At 38.3% G+C, this 18,551-nt stretch overlaps 1 protein-coding gene across 2 annotated transcripts in view; it reads left to right on the top strand.

Annotated features, from left to right (window-relative positions):
• The window catches only part of LOC106066866 (cGMP-gated cation channel alpha-1-like), a 168,512-nt gene that overhangs the window by 101,188 nt on the left and 48,773 nt on the right, over positions 1–18,551 (top strand). For both annotated transcript variants that reach the window (XM_056006317.1, XM_056006318.1), the window contains exons 3-6: positions 5,792–5,812; positions 13,165–13,223; positions 14,255–14,316; positions 16,614–16,802. In XM_056006317.1, the coding sequence (XP_055862292.1) occupies positions 5,792–5,812; positions 13,165–13,223; positions 14,255–14,316; positions 16,614–16,802 (331 nt within the window). The remainder of the gene's footprint in view (positions 1–5,791; positions 5,813–13,164; positions 13,224–14,254; positions 14,317–16,613; positions 16,803–18,551) is intronic.

Below are 18,551 nucleotides of genomic sequence, written 5' to 3'. Positions count from 1 at the left end.
GCTGCTACACCTTTGGATGCTGTAATATTCTGCAGAAAAGCATTCCATAAAACTGCAGAATATCTTCAAGCAGAATTAGATGTTTACAAACTTCTGGAGAGTATGAATAAAATCATAAAGAATAAACACTGAGATGAAGCAGATTGCTTTCAGTTTCAGTGGGGCTGTGAATGAGTTAAATAATAAACACAACCAGCTACAGCCATATTTAGAACAAATTGACCAGATAGAAAAAAGTGTAGCTGCATTAGAGCAAGTAGCCTACAACCCTGACCAGTATTCCAAAAAAACTAGATAATAAATTTAAGGCACTGGAGAAACAGTAGAAAGAATTTGGACTTGAAATTACAATTCTAGATTAAATAAACTTGCATGTTGGGTAAACTTGCACGAAAATGTGCTGAATGCACATCATCTTACTTCAAAGTATTTTTTAGTCAATTTCGTAATGGTTTGCAATACAGCTGCCTATATGCCGAAATGTACGATAGACTCCTTCAAAGATTCACATATTTATTTTTTAGAAATTCTGTCCTTAGAAATTTAGCTCGAGATCCCAATTTTCTGGAAACAGAGTTGAACAATCAACGATCCTCACACATTTTTTTGTCTTCTGTGAAGTTGATTGTAAACATTCAATCAGGACCTTGTTTTTATTGCTCTGAGCATTCGATTACAGTATGGCTGAGATTGGGTTCGGTCACTATCAACCTACCTTACGGGGGTCCATTGTCGTATTCCTGAACCAGGGCCCACGAGTATTTTGCTACGCCACTGCAGGCAGCCAAAATATTGTTCACAATATAAGCATCTACAATAAGTGTCTTTTCCACCCCCCCCCCCTTTTCCACCAGGCACTCATGGCCCCTCATGCCCACTGGGCACACATGGCCCCTCGTGCCCACTAGGCACACGTGGCCCCTCATGCCCATTAGGCACACATGGCCCCTCATGCCCACTGGGCACACATGGCCCCTCATGCCCACTGGGCACACATGGCCCATCATGCCCACTGGGCACACATTGCCCCTCATGCCTACTGGGCGCTCATGAATTTTAGCATCAATCTCTCCTTATTCACTGTTGTTTGAAAGTAATACCCCACACACACACTAACACACAACCCTTTTATTCTAAGCCTCGCAATCCAAGGCAAACGATGTTAAGCTAATTTGGTTCTATGGAAGAAGGTCAACAAGGGTGTCACGAGTCCAGCATGACTTCCTTAATTTTCACCAACTAATGTCAGATACCCATTAGAGCAGGGGTTCTCAACCTGTGGATCGCGACCACTTTGGGGGGGTCGATTGACGATTTATCAGGGGTCGCCTAAGACCATCGAAAAAATTAATTGTTTTTGTCCATTCTTCTATTGCTGTGTGTGTATGCGGAGCGGGGGGGGGATCGCGACAGAGTGGAGGGGGGTGTAAAAAGGTGTTGCCGAGCCTAAAAGGTTGAGAACCGCTGCATTAGAGTATGGTGAACTCAGTGGCGTCCTAAAACTCCTGAAGTTCGAAATCCCAGTTTTTCCCCTCGATTCTAACCCGAGACTCTAAGGTGCAGAAGCCAAGCGCTTACCACTGAGCCACCACTACCCGGTTGTTTGAAAGTTAAGCGCAAAGTGAGTGGCGCCACACATAAATACGCACAAAATACACCCCGTCTCCCTTATGGGTTTTTTAACTCTTTCTCTCAAACTGACGATACCAACGTTGATTCCTCCTGAATGTGGTAAATAATTACGGAGAGAAAGAGTTAAAATTTACTTTTTTTTTGATCCGCCCTTGAGTGAGGTTCTGTGCTCTGGGCGGATCGGGGGCTCAAGTCTTTTTAGTTTCTATCGATCTGACGGGGCAATGATCGCATAAGAAAACTTTTCTCCACATCCTTGTGTTGGACTGTCCAGTAAATGGGCAAAGCCTGAAAGCCGGGGGCAATAAAACAATTTTGGTCCAATCAATAGGAAGTCGTGAGCCCCAAACAGTGGTCATGAATTGGTCTGGTCCAGGCAATCTCCAGGCCTTTTTTGTTCTGGCTACGTTAAAATTACATTCTGCGTTCACCTCCCCCTTTCTCGCTACTGATTGAATTTAAACATATCAATAAACTGTAAACATTTTTTAGAGGTTTACAGTATTTCTTTAAACAGTGTTCCGCTGCTTGGTCGTGCGGTTTGCTCGCTGGACTGTCGTTCGAATTTATCGACGGTCGAGGGTTCAAACCCTGCCCGCTCCCATCCCCCGTCGTCCTGAGGTAGGTTTGGACTAGGAAGTAAACTATCTTCAACTCTGAAGGAACATCCGAAACATGTCAAACATTTTACAAAAACAACATTTTTATAGATAGTTGAGTGCTTCTATCTATTACAACTTTCCTGCAATGACAACTTTACGGAACCTCTTATAGCCTACCAGAGACGAGGCGGTTGAGAACATTGCACATCGCGGACTTTCTAGAAAATGCATTGAATGCAAAGAAAAAATAGAGAGTGGCATTGAAAAAAGTGCATTGTGCCATCATGTCTGGCACGAGTTCCATTCTTTATAAATCCAATAGAAAAAAGATACAATATTCACAATAGCTCTGTAGAAGCCACTTCTGGAAAAACTTAAGTCCAGTTAATTCACCCAGATTCTAGGTTTGTCTTCGTTTCTTTGTGTAGCCCGCTTGAGTTATTTTTAGAATCGGAAAAAACGCCAATTTGTCAGAAAAGGAAAATAACAATTATGAATTCAAAATATCGCCGTTAATTCTCTCTCTCTCTCTCTCTCTCTCTTTCTCTCTCTCCGTATCTCTCTGTCTGTCTCTGTCTTGGATAATCCCGTTAATCGTTCTGTCTCTCACACCTTGCAGATCTTAATCTCCAATTCCTGTGTTTAATGTCACATGTATAACCTTGACCCCAGAGACAGCGCCCTCTTAACTAGTGCACACAATGATTCAGAATCTTAATTAAATGAATGGAGGTTAGTTATGGGAGGGGGGGGGGAAGGCGTGATATCGAATATCGAACTATGAATTCATGACTGCACATTTTACATACTTACTGCTTTCAGTGGATTTGAAGGGACTAACTCTTGATGTTATACTTGGCTCTAGTATTTAAGTGAACATCGATATTTAGTGCAAGTCAGTCATTGTTCAGTGGTGGTCAGTCATTGTTCAGCGGTGGTCAGTCATTGTTCAGTGGTGGTCAGTCATTGTTCAGCGGTGGTCAGTCATTGTTCAGTGGTGGTCAGTCATTGTTCAGTGGTGGTCAGTCATTGTTCAGCGGTGGTCAGTCATTGTTCAGTGGTGGTCAGTCATTATTCAGTGGTGGCCAGTCATTGTTCAGTGGTGGCCAGTCATTGTTCAGCGGTGGTCAGTCATTGTTCAGTGGTGGTCAGTCATTTTTTAGTCTTCATTAATCCTTGTAAGTCTATCCTAAAAATAATGTTTATAATGATAGTGTGTAACTTCTTTCACTGTCCTATTACTTTGTAACTTCAATGTTAATACGGGTATACATGCGTGAGCCAAGGGAGACAACTATGGCAATAGAAACGCTGGGGGATTGTCGTTACTTAGGGTCTTTTATTGATAAGATAATTTTATTTCAAGTTTCCCTTTTTCACAGAGAATATTTATTATAGATGTTAACAGTAAAACAAACAAAATATTAAAAAATACTTAAACAAAACAAATAACAAAGCTTATATAGGGGGGAAAACTGTACATTTACAGCCCTGTCTTTAGAGTTTCTTCTTGATCGTAGAATGGGAGGTGGGTGAAATAACATGTCAAACTAATTTGTATCAGACAGACAGGCGGACAGACAGACAGTCGGAGTTAAAATATTTTTTATCAATATCGATGCGAATCTAAAGTATTGAAAGCAGCTATACAGCGACAGCAGCAATGCAGTGACAGCAGCTACAGAGTGACAGCAGCTACACAGTGACATCAGCTACGCAGTGACAGCAGGTATACAGTGACAGCAGCTGTACAGTGACAGCAGCCATGCTGAAAACATGAAATACCAAGAACTTCTCTTATTTTAAAGATAAGATTGGATTACAATAAGAGACGAGAGAATGTTTCACGGGAATAATAAGAGAACGTTGTGGTCTCCCCTGTGTTTCAATCGTGATCACAAAAGACTAATTCATTTTTCCCCCTACAACACATTCTGGATAGAAACTACTATCATTAGAGACAGAGGATGTCACCTGCAAATGGTATTTCTTATCTTATGGTAGACAAATTATTTATTCCACTATACTATTGACGAGAATGACACTGGTTTGGTCCTAGGTATGTGGTATGCTTATTAGCACTGTGGTTCCCATAAAACGTACTTTTTCTTTATCTTGTTTTCAAAATGGTTTATATGCTTGTGCATACGGCACACTCATCGCTGTAATAATTATGGCATTTACTCAAGGGATATAAATAGCTATTGCGCCTTTAATGATTGTCGATGGTGAGGATGTGTTTTCAATGGCATGTTTAGTTCGATGTTTGATTATGATTCGACGCTGTGTCTTAAGGTAGACACAGTCCCAACGTGGACTCTGTCTGATACAGATCACTGAAATTTATATATTGTTATTTGTTTCTTTCATACTTTTCTGTTTAAAGTGAATTGTTTTCTATGTAAATCCTTATGTTTAGTGCGTCAGTATATTTTTGTTCTGTGACGTGGAAACTTATCTTTCATGTTATATTCATATATTCATGTTATATTCATGTTATATTTATGCTACTTTTATGCTATAGTCATGTTATATTCATGTTATATTCATGTTATATTCTTGTTATATTTATGTTATATTCATGTTATATTCATGTTATATTCATGTTATATTCTTTTTATATTCATGTTATATATTCATGTTATATTTATGTTATATTTATTTTATATTCATGTTATATTCATGTTATATTCTTGTTATATTCATGTTATATTCATGTTATATTCTTGTTATATTCATGTTATGTTATATTCTTGTTATATTCTTGTTATATTCTTGTTATAGTCATGATATATTCTTTTTATATTCATGTTGCATTCATAATATGTGCCTTCATTAACAGGCTATGGTGCAGTTGCTATGTTTAATTACTCATCATTTTCTATTGAGGCAGAAGGTATGTTTCGTAAAGTATTTTTTGTACAAACGTCATACAGAAACATTATAGGCATGTACAGGACTATGCCAATTGGAACTTTCTCTTTATTCAAACATCAACATCATCTTCAAACTTCATGTGACTGACGACGTCAGATGATCAAATCTTGTCTTGCAAAAGTCTTCGACAAAAGCCATGCGGTTTGGCGCCAAGACCTAGAAATTGTGGCTTAGCAGACCTGTGGAGACTTCAGCAGGTCTGGAGCAGTCGAACAGGAAAAGAGACTGTTTTACATACTTATTTGATCTATTACGAAGTACGAATATTACCCGTTGCCACCCCCTTACCTTCCTGCAAGAGATTTATACCAGGATGTAATAATTTACATTCAGAAATATGCAAACCGGGCTAAACCTGGAGTATAAATTGAACAAAGCATTTAAAATCAGAAAAACTAAAGCCATTTTTATTCTTACAGCTGGGTTCTTAATTGTATATGATTCCATTATAACATGTTTTGTTACATATGTTCAAATACCTCTGAGCCACAGACACTGTGTAATTAATACATGTTTTTAAAGTCAAGTTAACACTTTAGAAGTTTCTGTTTTCCATTTTTTTAAGATGTATGCGAATGTATCAACTATCTATTATCTCCCTTTTCTTCTCTCTCTCTTAGCCTTCGTATGTCCAATGCAGCGTAAGTTATCAGTGGATCCATCTTTAATTTTCTTCCTTCACATTCGTGTGTTTGTTGCTCTTGACGTTGTTGTTTGATTATCTACCTTTAACACTTTGACGTTGTTTTGTAGATTTCTAGTGTTTGATTTTTGATGTTTTAATTTGAGTGTTTTTCCCCCCTTAATATTTTTTCGTTTTATTTCTCGCAATTTATGTATTTATGTATCAGTCTGCATTTCGTGTCATAATGTTCACTAGAAGATATTCTTATATATATATTTCTTATCCCACATGCTAGGACGAATTCATCTAAATGCTCATTCTTCCCTTGTGCCGTAAGATGGTACTACAGGTTGCCTGAATCAGTCAGCAAAGCCAACGACCTTAAGAGACGTCAAGATTATAATTAACATGTGCTACTAAATAACAACTGGGATAAGCTTAGGGCGGTTTTTTTATCTTCATTTTTTTTTAAAGAACGATTTAAGAAACAATCTAACCACTTTGCTTAATCCTGTTGCATTTCTTTTTAAAACTTCTTTTAAAAAATCTAGATATTTATACCAATAGTTTCAACAACATACCAGACGTGTTAGAATCAATATATTACTTTTTTTTTTTTTTATTAATGGGTGAACGGCTACTGCTAGCTCACTCCATATTAAAAAGTACAAATCGAAAGGGGAGGGAGAATGAATAGAGGAAGGGCGGCTGTTCTTGTCTACTTCCCCTCACCCTTCTCAAATGTCTACATAATCTTTTTTTAAGGCGTCTGGTACGCTTTCTGAAATCCGGTGTTGACGAAAAAAAAAGCAAAGCCTGATGGGACATTTCAAAAAGAGGCTCCAATCAATAGGCATACATATCTCCCAGAATGCACTTTGTTTCCCCTCGTGAGGACACTACGTAATGACAATGTCTGAGCTTCATGGGATACGGGGGTTGGGGGTGGAGGTAGGGGGCAGGAACAACAGGGTTATGTCGTAACGGAAGGAAAGCTGGTCGAGATAAAATGGATGTCGGAATATTGATGCAGACACGCTCAAGAAAATGGGCTGAGAAGAAAGCATAAGTTCTCAACTTGTTCTTAATTTCAGATAAAATCTACCCATGATTTGAGGTTAAGTTAATATCACTTTATTTGGGTATTTTTATGTCCAGCACATATAGAACTAGAAGGAAATGAGAAGGCTGACACACTCTCCACGAGTGGGAGAACATAGTCACAATTAAACATCCAGAAGAAATGAAGAAACTAATAGTGAATAAAATAAATGAGAAATGGACAAGCTCTCATTCGAATCACAAGAAAGATGATGCCTATTATAAACTATCCCGACAAGATCAACGTCTAATCTTTCGACTCAGGACCGGACATAACAGAATGAGACAACATATGGAACAATTGGAACCAGTGAAATCTGTTCTTGTGAAGTGTCACCAGAGAATTCCGACCACGTCCTCCAAAACTGTTCTCTTTACCAAGAGGCCCGTACAGGACACTGGCCCCCAAAACACCCCAAATAGAAAGAAAACTATATGGAGAGCTCCTTGATTTTGGAAACCACTGCGCAGTTCATCTCCTATATTGGTCTAGTCATCTTAAAGTTACAACATAAAAATGAGAACGAAGAAGAAGAAGAATATTTTCACGATATGCTAAACAATGTCAAGGTCGCTAAATTGAAACGTCACTGCTGCCAACTAAATAAAAAAAAAATTGAGCTCTAATTTTAACCAACGCGTGGCAGTTAATCTTCAAATTAACTCTCCTTTCCTGCCGCTAGTCAGTTAACCCTTTGCTTTTCAACAAGAAAGTTTAAAGTCCTAGAGTAAAGTCTAATGCAAACTTCGTACTGAAAAAATGTGTAAAAAAAAAAAAAAAAAAGTATAATAAACCTTTTTTTTTTAAAAACACCTAGTTTATCAACACTTCCTTTATTTTGTACACCGCATACACCAAAAACTTAGCTATTTATAGTGTTACTGCCATATTTGAAAATCTCCATTGCATTAATTTTTTAATTTTTTAGTTAGAAACTGGTGTTAATGCAAAAACTAATGACGATGAAAAAATTAGCTCTTTAAAAAAACCAGTTCCTACAAGATGTAGAATTGAGAGAGATTGAAAATCTTTTGTGAACAATTTATAACAAGTGTGTATTTTTTAGTTGGCATGTCGTTGTTTTTTTTTTAAAGCTATTGTTTGTACATTGTTTAAAATGTTGTGGCCCATCAAAGTTGTGAGAGTGTGCCAATTTAGACGATTTCTGTAAATTTTTACAACCTCGCTTTATTCTCAACCACAATTCCTAGTCAGCATCCCTAACCACAATCCCTAGCTAAATCCGTAACCACAATTCCTAGCCAGCCATGTTTTAGCCAGTACAGATCGAAAAACACATTTTCTCAATTCCAAAGCACTATTAGCGCCAGCAATAACCGGGGGCTAACCCTAGAAATCTGAGACCTTATCTCGTATCTATTTTTTTCTTTTAAAAATTTTAAATCAATAACTAAACCAGATTCTGTAGTTATATAGATCTAGGTAGTGTGTAAAACTTAGCCAGGACTTAGAGGAGATACACATATTCGCCTTCATTATTCGTGTCTTACTCCAAATATTTGTAGACTTATATAGTACTAAGTATTTTCTACTTTTTCCACATCGAAGACATCAGATGCATCCTAGTTTTGATTACGATTTTCTCTATTTAATATAATGCGGGTTTTTTTTATTAATCTTTAAAACTGTAACATTTTTTCAATTTAATTGGAAGTCTGCACTATCGGGAACTCCCGTTTATTTTATCTATTCAAGAAGTATACCTTCACTTCTGCTCGGAATTTCAGAATTCTTTTGTCTCATTGTTTCAAGGCAAGTTCAACTTGCGGCTCGAAAAAAGTTAAAACCTGATTTGGAGTCCAAATATTCGTTTTTTTTTGTTGTCGTTGTTGTTTTTGTGTTGTTTTTTTATATTATGCCTGAATTTTTATTTATCCGACACAAAACAACTAATAATATAACTTAAAAAAATCTAGAGTGTAGATTGGTAGAGGTTACAAGCAAAAGTATCTATTCTAAATCCGGGCTTCAAATCAAATGGAACGAAGCCAGACTTCTAGGCCTTTTGGTTCCTGCCCACTTTCTTTACATCGTCTGCCCACTTTCTGTACATCGTCTGCCCACTTTTTTTACATCGTCTGCCAACTTTCTTTACATCGTCTGCCAACTTTCTTTACATCGTCTGCCAACTTTCTTTACATCGTCTGCCCACTTTCTTGACATCGTCTGCCAACTTTCTTTACATCGTCTGCCCACTTTCTTGACATCGTCCGCCAACTTTCTTTACATCGTCTGCCAGCTTCTTTACATCGTCTCCCCACTTTCTGTACATCGTCTGCCCACTTTCTGTACATCGTCTGTCAACTTTCTTTACATCGTCTGCCAACTTTCTTTACATCGTCTGCCCACTTTCTTTACATCGTCTGCCAACTTTCTTTACATAATGTGCCTACTTCTTTACATCGTCTGCCAACTTTCTTTACATCGTCTGCCAACTTTCTTTACATCGTCTGCCCACTTTCTTTACATCGTCTGCCAACTTTCTTTACATCGTCTGCCCACTTTCTTTACATCGTCTGCCAACTTTCTTTACATCGTCTGCCAACTTTCTTTTCATCGTCTGCCCAATTTCTTTACATTGTCTGCCAACTTTCTTTACATCGTCTGCCAACTTTCTTTACATCGTCTGCCAACTTGCTTTACATCGTCTGCCAACTTGCTTTACATCGTCTGCCAACTTTCTTTACATCGTCTGCCAACTTTCTTTACATCGTCTGCCAACTTTCTTTACATCGTCTGCCCACTTTCTTGACATCGTCTGCCAACTTTCTTTACATCGTCTGCCCACTTTCTTGACATCGTCCGCCAACTTTCTTTACATCGTCTGCCAGCTTCTTTACATCGTCTCCCCACTTTCTGTACATCGTCTGCCCACTTTCTGTACATCGTCTGTCAACTTTCTTTACATCGTCTGCCAACTTTCTTTACATCGTCTGCCAACTTTCTGTACATCGTCTGCCAACTTTCTTTACATCGTCTGCCCACTTACTTTACATTGTCTGCCAACTTTCTTTACATCGTCTGCCAACTTTCTTTACATCGTCTGCCAACTTGCTTTACATCGTCTGCCAACTTGCTTTACATCGTCTGCCAACTTTCTTTACATCGTCTGCCAACTTTATTTACATTGTCTGTCAACTTTCTTTACATCGTCTGCCCACTTTCTTTACATCGTCTGCCCACTTTCTTTACATTGTCTGTCAACTTTCTTTACATCGTCTGCCCACTTTCTTTACATCGTCTGCCCACTTTCTTTACATCGTCTGCCAACTTTCTGTACATCTTCTGCCAACTTTCTGTACATCGTCTGCCAACTTTCTTTACATCGTCTGCCCACTTACTTTACATCGTCTGCCAACTTTCTGTACATCGTCTGCCCACTTTCTTTACATCATCTGCCAACTTTCTTTACATCGTCTGCCCACTTTCTTTACATCGTCTGCCAACTTTCTTTACATCGTCTGCCAACTTTCTTTACATCGTCTGCCAATTTTCTGTACATCGTCTGCCAACTTTCTTTACATCGTCTGCCAACTTTCTTTACATCGTCTGCCAACTTTCTTTACATCGTCTGCCAACTTTCTGTACATCGTCTGTCAACTTTCTTTACATCGTCTGCCCACTTTCTTTACATCGTCTGCCCACTTTCTTTACATTGTCTGTCAACTTTCTTTACATCGTCTGCCCACTTTCTTTACATTGTCTGCCAACTTTCTTTACATCGTCTGCCAACTTTCTTTACATCGTCTGCCAACTTTCTTTACATCGTCTGCCCACTTTCTGTACATCGTCTGCCAACTTTCTTTACATCGTCTGCCAACTTTCTTTACATCGTCTGCCAACTTTCTGTACATCGTCTGCCAACTTTCTTTACATCATCTGCCAACTTTCTTTACATCGTCTGCCCACTTTCTTTACATCGTCTGCCAACTTTCTTTACATCGTCTGCCAACTTTCTGTACATCGTCTGCCAATTTTCTGTACATCGTCTGCCAACTTTCTTTACATCGTCTGCCAACTTTCTGTACATCGTCTGCCAACTTTCTTTACATCGTCTGCCAACTTTCTTTACATCGTCTGCCAACTTTCTTTACATCGTCTGCCAACTTTCTTTACATCGTCTGCCCACTTTCTGTACATCGTCTGCTAACTTTCTTTACATCGTCTGCCAACTTTCTTTACATCGTCTGCCAACTTTCTTTCCATCGTCTGTCAACTTTCTTGACATCGTCTGCCCACTTTCTTTCCATCGTCTGTCAACTTTCTTTACATCGTCTGCCAACTTTCTTTACATCGTCTGCCAACTTTCTGTACATCGTCTGCCAACTTTCTTTACATCGTCTGCCAACTTCTTACGCGTACAAAAATATTTCAGTGTACTTTAGTGAACTCTGACCTCACTGTACGTTTTATAGAACCAAACTCTATTATTATATTTTAATTGCTTTAATCGTTATATGTAATCCTACCACTATTATAAAAAAAAAAGATAAATTTAGTTTTAAAAATCATTAAATTATTACTTTAAATAGAAACTCTTAAGCTGAAGGACGCGTGTTTTGTAATTAATTAATGAATGATGTTCAAAAAGAGGCTCCAATCAATAGGCATACATATCTCCCAGAATGCACTTTGTTTCCCCTCGTGAGGACACTGCGTAATGACAAATTAAAACAGAACAAATAAGCAATTTTTTTAGATTGCTCTAAGTTGATGTCTCTGCCTGTATTAAGTGTTATATTTAATGTACACTAGCTCCCACTGTATTAACTAAATGAAGAGGCTACTATCTCTGTTACAATGCATTCGAGCCAACTAGAATGAAATCTATTTCTAAAGAAACTCTGTCACTTTAAGGCAGGGAGATCTAGTTTGATCCTAAATCTAGTTTTTGATCTTAGATTCAGTTTTGATCCAAGATTTAGTTGTCAACCTAGATCTAGTTTTGATCCCTTTAGAAAAGTCTATGTTTGTGAATTTTATGTTGGAAACAAAACCTATGACCTTGTTACATAATTATGTATGGAATATTAATGTAGTGTTATTTATCATACGGCTATAGCGCAACATTAAATTTGTGTTTTGTTTTGTGCATGATATTTTGTGTGAGTAGCACTTTTGTAGCATTCCTTTTTATTGTAGTGTTTATATAACCTTTCTGATTTATGTTTTATTTACTAGAGAAATTGACTAATCATTACATACATATTAGATAATCACTAATGATAACATGCAAAGCAGACATTCACTAATGATGACATATATAGCAGACATTTACTAATAATTACAGCAGACATTCACTAATCATTACAGCAGACATTTACTAATCATCACAGCAGACATTCACTAATGATGACTTATATAGCAGACATCCACTAATCATTACAGCAGACATTTACTAATCATTACAGCAGACATTTACTAATCATTACAGCAGACATTCACTAATCATTACAGCAGACATTTACTAATCATCACAGCAGACTTTTTAAAAATAAATACAGCAGATATTTTTATATAATTACAGCAGATATTTATTTTACCAGTACACATTGACTAATCATCACAGCAGATATTCTGTAATCATTACAGCTGGCATTTTTTAAATCATTACAGTTAACATAACTTAATCATAACACAGTACACCAGCGTCGCCATGTGTGACAATAGTGTAGCTACTAGATCTAGTGCCGACACGAACAGTGTGTGTTTGTGTTTGTATTGACGAAATCTGTGTGTAGCTTGATACATGTTGCTATTTGATTCGTGTTGCTATAAGTGTGTCAGTGTTTGATATCTGTGTTCAATAACGTTTATAGCAATCTTTGTCTTGACGTTTGTGTGATATTTATTTGTAATTTAATACCACTGGCAGTATTCCATTAGATTATATTTGTTAAAAAAGGGATTTAACTCTCAGAAAGATTTACAAAGTAGATTTCAATTATAATGGAATACAGACATCTCTAGAATCATTAATATTGTTCTTTTTTATTCTTAATGATAATGATACCAATATTCTTAATTGTTAGATATATTTCTTTTGGTGCATTAACATTTTTATCTTTCGATCTAAAGGGTATGTATAATTTGTATGAAATTATATGATGATTTTTTAAAAATGTATTGGAACATTTTTGTATATTTAACATTGCAGCATTGATTATTAAATACTTTTTAATTATTTTAAGAAGTTCTATAATACATTTAAAGATGCATAATGGTCCACACTTTGTTTTTAACAGATATGTGTTCGTAATAGTCAGCTACCTCATCGGAGTCTTTGTCTTTGCAACTATAGTAGGTGAGTAGTTGTTTCAAGTATGACGGTGCTTCGTGAGTTAAAAAAAACGTCACCACTAGTTTAGCTCCTTTCTTAAGTACGTGAACCTATGTTTTTAAGTTTTTGTGTAGAAACTGACCACTCATAAAAGTCTCAAACCTAGTCTCCTAGACTTTTCCGGTGATGTGTCTAATCAAGTATAGCATTTAATGTTATATCTAGATCTGTTGGTCAATGTACTGACGCTAGCCCAATTTAGCATAGTTAGAATTAGCATCCTTGAACCCTGGCTATTAGCATATTGTGACTGTTTGCGACCTTAAGTTTAAACTAAGTTAAAGTATTTTTTAAGACCTAGCAGTCTAAGGGCATGGTGTCTGTGGCCAACAGTTAACGAGGGTGTCATGTGGCCGACAGTTAACGAGGGTGTCATGTGGCCAACAGTTAACGAGGGTGTCATGTGGCCAACAGTTAACGAGGGTGTCATGTGGCCAACAGTTAACGAGGGTGTCATGTGGCCAACAGTTAACGAGGGTGTCGTGTCATGTGGCCAACAGTTAACGAGGGTGTCATGTGGCCAACAGTTAACGAGGGTGTCATGTGGCCAACAGTTAACGAGGGTGTCATGTGGCCAACAGTTGACGAGGGTGTCATGTGGCCAACAGTTACGAGGGTGTCATGTGGCCAACAGTTACGAGAGTGTCATGTGGCCATCACAACGAGCGACAGTCTTTATTCGACGCAAGGAATATCTGATACCAGAGATGTATGATGCCAAAGCCACCCCACCACCCTTCACGACTAAGGCCAATAATCTCTCGAAGCTGAATGCACCCCTCAGCCTTTAAACTTGCGCCCCACAACTTGGGGGAAAGTGATTTATCATTTAAACATTTTGCACCTTTGAACGTAGGCATTTACCGAATTGGAATCTGTGGTTTTAAACCTAGACTTAAGTAAATCAATATGATCCTCAATAAATGTGATTGAAATCTTTTGTTCCATGTCCTACTGTCCTACTGTCCTACTGTATCACAATATTGTGTTCCCAGGTCAAGTCGGAAATGTTATCAACAACAGAAACGCAAGTAGACAAGAATTTGAACGACTTCTGGTCAGTATCAGTTCACGCATATAGAATGGTTTCATAACTTACTTACTTACTTAGGCATGGGTCCTCTCGCGCCTGTCTCCATAAAGATCTGTCGTTGGCAATGTCTGAAGCCTCCTCCCACCTGGTGTCCACTGTTCTGTTTCCTAACATCAAAAGTAAAAAAAAAAAAAAGTAAAATGTCCATTTCAGATCTAGCGCAGATAATGTAAAAGTCATTTTACGAGGGTGTAATGTGGCCAGCACAACGACCATTCATTACGTTGTTTGGATTACATTTTCCATTTGATTCTCCATTGAGTCCCAGCCGAAATACATCCCCTAAGACTCAGTGGTTCCCAAACTTTTTGACCTATGCGTACCCCTTCTAGTTTGTTCGTAACGCTTAGTACCCTTCGCCCATCCTCGCCACCCCCACCCCAAAAGGATTTATTTTAATAACTATTAAATTTGTTGTTGTTGTTGTTGTAGGCCTACATATACAAAACTCTATTATAATTAAGTATTCGATTAGTGAGCTCATTTTTTGTATGCGTTAGAAACACGTCGAATGTATTCTTTAAAAAATGGAAAAGTGGGCGTGTCGACGGAAGTTGTCACATTCCAATCCATTTCCGGATCTTTGCAGATATTTTTCTTAAAATTAAAGCTAGCACCGTATGTGAGTTTGTAAAAACTCAAACTAAATAATAAAAAGAATTTAAAACTTATATTTTATTCTAATTTAAAAATGGGTAATTTTTTAAAAAATCAGCATTGTTAACTATGTGCAAAGCGCCCCCCCTCCCCACAAACTCTTCCCGTGCCCCAGGGGATAGGCGTACACCTCTTTGGGAAACAATAATGAAAGATAAATGGAGCATGAAGCTTTTAGTTCTGAAACAAATTATGAATAAACATGTTACGTGACATATTGACATATACTAATAGCAGCATTCGGGATCCAGTAGGTGTTGATCCTAATTACAGAAAGGTTTCTAAGGACTATTATGGCAAGAGGTGTGTGCGGGATATAAGGGCGGGGCGCGTAACCAGGTGACCCTGGGTGATGATGCGAGACCAGATAAAAATACTGACTTAAAAGCTTTTAGTGAACTGGTTGGTCTATGTGGATGTTACATTGGTACCTGGTCGCTGCGAAGCGATGGAACCGATTTTGGGGGTCCACGGTTCGAGTCATTCGTTTATTCTTCAACCTCTTCACTCAATAATCAAGGTGCTGCTATTGCTACATTTCATGTTTATATATATAACAGTATAAAAGTAGCTTAAAATGTAAAGTCATCTGTTTCTGTGCCTACGGTTTACGAGAGTGTCATGTGGCCAGCACAACGAGCAACCACCTTAAATTTTCCCCAACTAATGTCAGGTACCCATTAGAGCTGGGTGGACTCAGAGGCACCGAAAGATCCCGAAATTAAAAATCCCATTCTACACCAGGATTCGGAAGCCTAGCGCTCTACTTCTCAGCCACCGCGCCTCCTATAACTGTCTTTGATGTTAAATTTATTCATGTTTTTTTTTTATAGATATCTTAATCTACAATCCAAGTGTGAAATAATTAAACACAGGCGATGATATTTTCATTATAGTTTCTGCTGCCTTTATAAATCCTGTTTGAGATGTCATCATAAACATTCACATTTGATAAGGCTCAATATATCAAATGTTGTGCTCCTTTTCAAGTTAAAGTACGTAGTGATTTCGTATAAATCTGCACTGTAGCATCCTAAATGTGTATTGATTAAACGTCATCTCTATGCATGATTGATAAAGAAATGATAGACCTGAAATCAAAAAAAATAAATTTCCATTCATTACCAGCCCGGGTTTCCAGGCTAGTAGAAAACATGTAACTCTTGAGACCAACTTGTTTTATACATTTTTTTTTAAAAGTGAATATGAAGACAGGCTTGGAAACCATACGCCTTGGGGTCGAATCTTTCATGATGAAACATTGTCGTTTTCCTGCGGTTTTTTTTTTTTGGTTTTTCTGCTTTAATGTAAAAAAAAATTAAATATTCTGATCGATGGGGAAATCGCCCATGTATTATTGACAGAGAAAGTCTATCTGAAGGGAGGGTGTACAAGTTACAGGTAGACAGTCTTTCTAGAGCAAAGGGAGGGTGTTATTTATGTTAGGACTCAAAAGCCCCTAGACTGCTCTTCTGTTACAATAGTTGTACTGAGCGTTAGTTGATAGGGAAGCGCCACTCTAGCTACTTCCGGCTTTGGGACTGTTTTAGCGTGTGAATGTTAACATAAAACAAACAAAATGGTGTCTCAATTTTAATCTTCAGGATGGCGCCAAGATCTACATGCAGACTCACAACGTGCCCCACAACCTCCAGAAGCGTGTCCAGAGGTGGTATGATTACGTGTGGTCGAGGGGGAGACTGAATGGCTGTGACATCAACTCCCTGGGTTTGCTGCCAGACAAGCTGAAGACGGAGCTGGCAATACACGTGAACTTGGAGACGCTGAAGAAGGTAAGAAATGATTTTTTCTAGCCCTATCCGGCTTGTGTTGCCCAGCTTGTGTTGGTCAGCTTCTGCTGCCCAGCTTCTGCTGCCCAGCTTGTGTTGCCCAGCTTGTGTTGTTGAGCTGTAGGACCTTCTGCAGTCTTGAGAATGTGGTGTGATGCTCTTTCTAGCTGAAGTACCTTCAGCAGTCTTGGGAAAGTTGAGTGACGCTCTTCTTAGCTGTGGACCTTTAGCAGTCTTGGGAAAGTTGAGTGACACTCTTCTTAGCTGTAGGACTTTTAGCAGTCTTGGGAAAGTTGCTTGACGCTCTTCTTAGCAGTAGGACCTTTAGCAGTCTTGGGAAAGTTGCTTGACGCTCTTCTTAGCTTAGGACCTTTAGCAGTCTTGTTAAAGTTGAGTTACACTCTTCTTAGCTTAGGACCTTTAGCAGTTTTGGGAGAGTTGCTTGACGCTCTTCTTAGCTGTAAGACCTTTAGCAGTCTTGGGAAAGTTGCTTCACGCTCTTCTTAGCTGTAAGACCTTTAGCAGTCTTGGGAAAGTTGCTTCACGCTCTTCTTAGCTGTAAGACCTTTAGCAGTCTTGGGAAAGTTGAGTTACACTCTTCTTAGCTGTGGGACCTTTAGCAGTCTTGGGAAAGTTGAGTGATGCTCTTCTTAGCTGTAAGACCTTTAGCAGTCTTGGGAAAGTTGAGTGACGCTCTTCTTAGCTTAGGACCTTTAGCAGTCTTGGGAAAGTTGCTTGACGCTCTTCTTAGCTGTAGGACCTTTAGCAGTCTTGGGAAAGTTGCTTGATGCTCTTCAATGCTTCCGAAAATCTAGCTATTTGACGATTTGCTTCCATTTATGAAAACTTCCCACATAATGACTTTAAAAATGCATAGAATATTGTCGGACATGTCCTACTTTGTGGGTCCATATCCTTCGTTGTCAGGATCTCGTTTTCCCCGTTGTAGTTAATATTTTCCAGCAATGGAATTAATTTTTTTTTTCACTTTTCTGGTTCAGACACGCAAACTCACCAACAAAGTTTACTGTGGCTTGTTTTTGTGTCTTTCCTTAGTCCTACTTCCCCCCCCCCCCGCCCTTTATTTACTTCACTCATGTAAGATGAGGGTATGAGCTAATCCTATTCTTTTCTTAAAGTCATCATGGAACTTTTCTAGAAAATGTGGTATCTTTATTTCGCAGAAATGTTCTCGCTCATTGTCAAGAACATTTTAAAAACCCTGAAACGAATAATAAGCTAAGATGAATTTTGTTTTCTTAGCTTTTACACTTTCTCTCGTACAGATTTAAAATAAATCACATTTTTATATCTATTACAATATTTTAAAGAAATTTTAAGTTAAAAAAAAAAGCTCCGAATAATTACTGCATCACATAAACCGGGTTGATTGGAAATGTTGAGCATGTTACTATGATCGTAGGGTAAAGGGTTCGAATCTTGGTAAGAAAACTGTAATTCTCCTTCCTGGCCTGTTTGCCACAACTGAATTCACCAATCTTCAACTGTGGCGTGTCAATGAGGTCAGGCATTGTGTTCTTGCAATATATACTCATTTAGAAGATGGTATAATAAATAGGATTTGACTAATTGATAAACACACAAAGCCCCCATTCACCCACAGGATGGCTGCCTGATCGTGTGGTTTGTGCGCTGGACTGTCGTTCGGATTTATCGATGGTCGAGGGTTCAAATCCTGCCCGCTCCCATCCCCCGTCGTCCTGCGGGAGGTTTGGACTAGGAAGTAAACTA

The sequence above is a fragment of the Biomphalaria glabrata genome, chromosome 12 (assembly GCF_947242115.1).
Source record: "Biomphalaria glabrata chromosome 12, xgBioGlab47.1, whole genome shotgun sequence".
In the NCBI taxonomy this organism is placed as follows: Eukaryota; Metazoa; Mollusca; class Gastropoda; family Planorbidae; genus Biomphalaria; species Biomphalaria glabrata.
The sequence above is the reverse complement of the archived record's forward strand: the minus strand, read 5'-3'. Positions and strand labels throughout refer to the sequence as shown.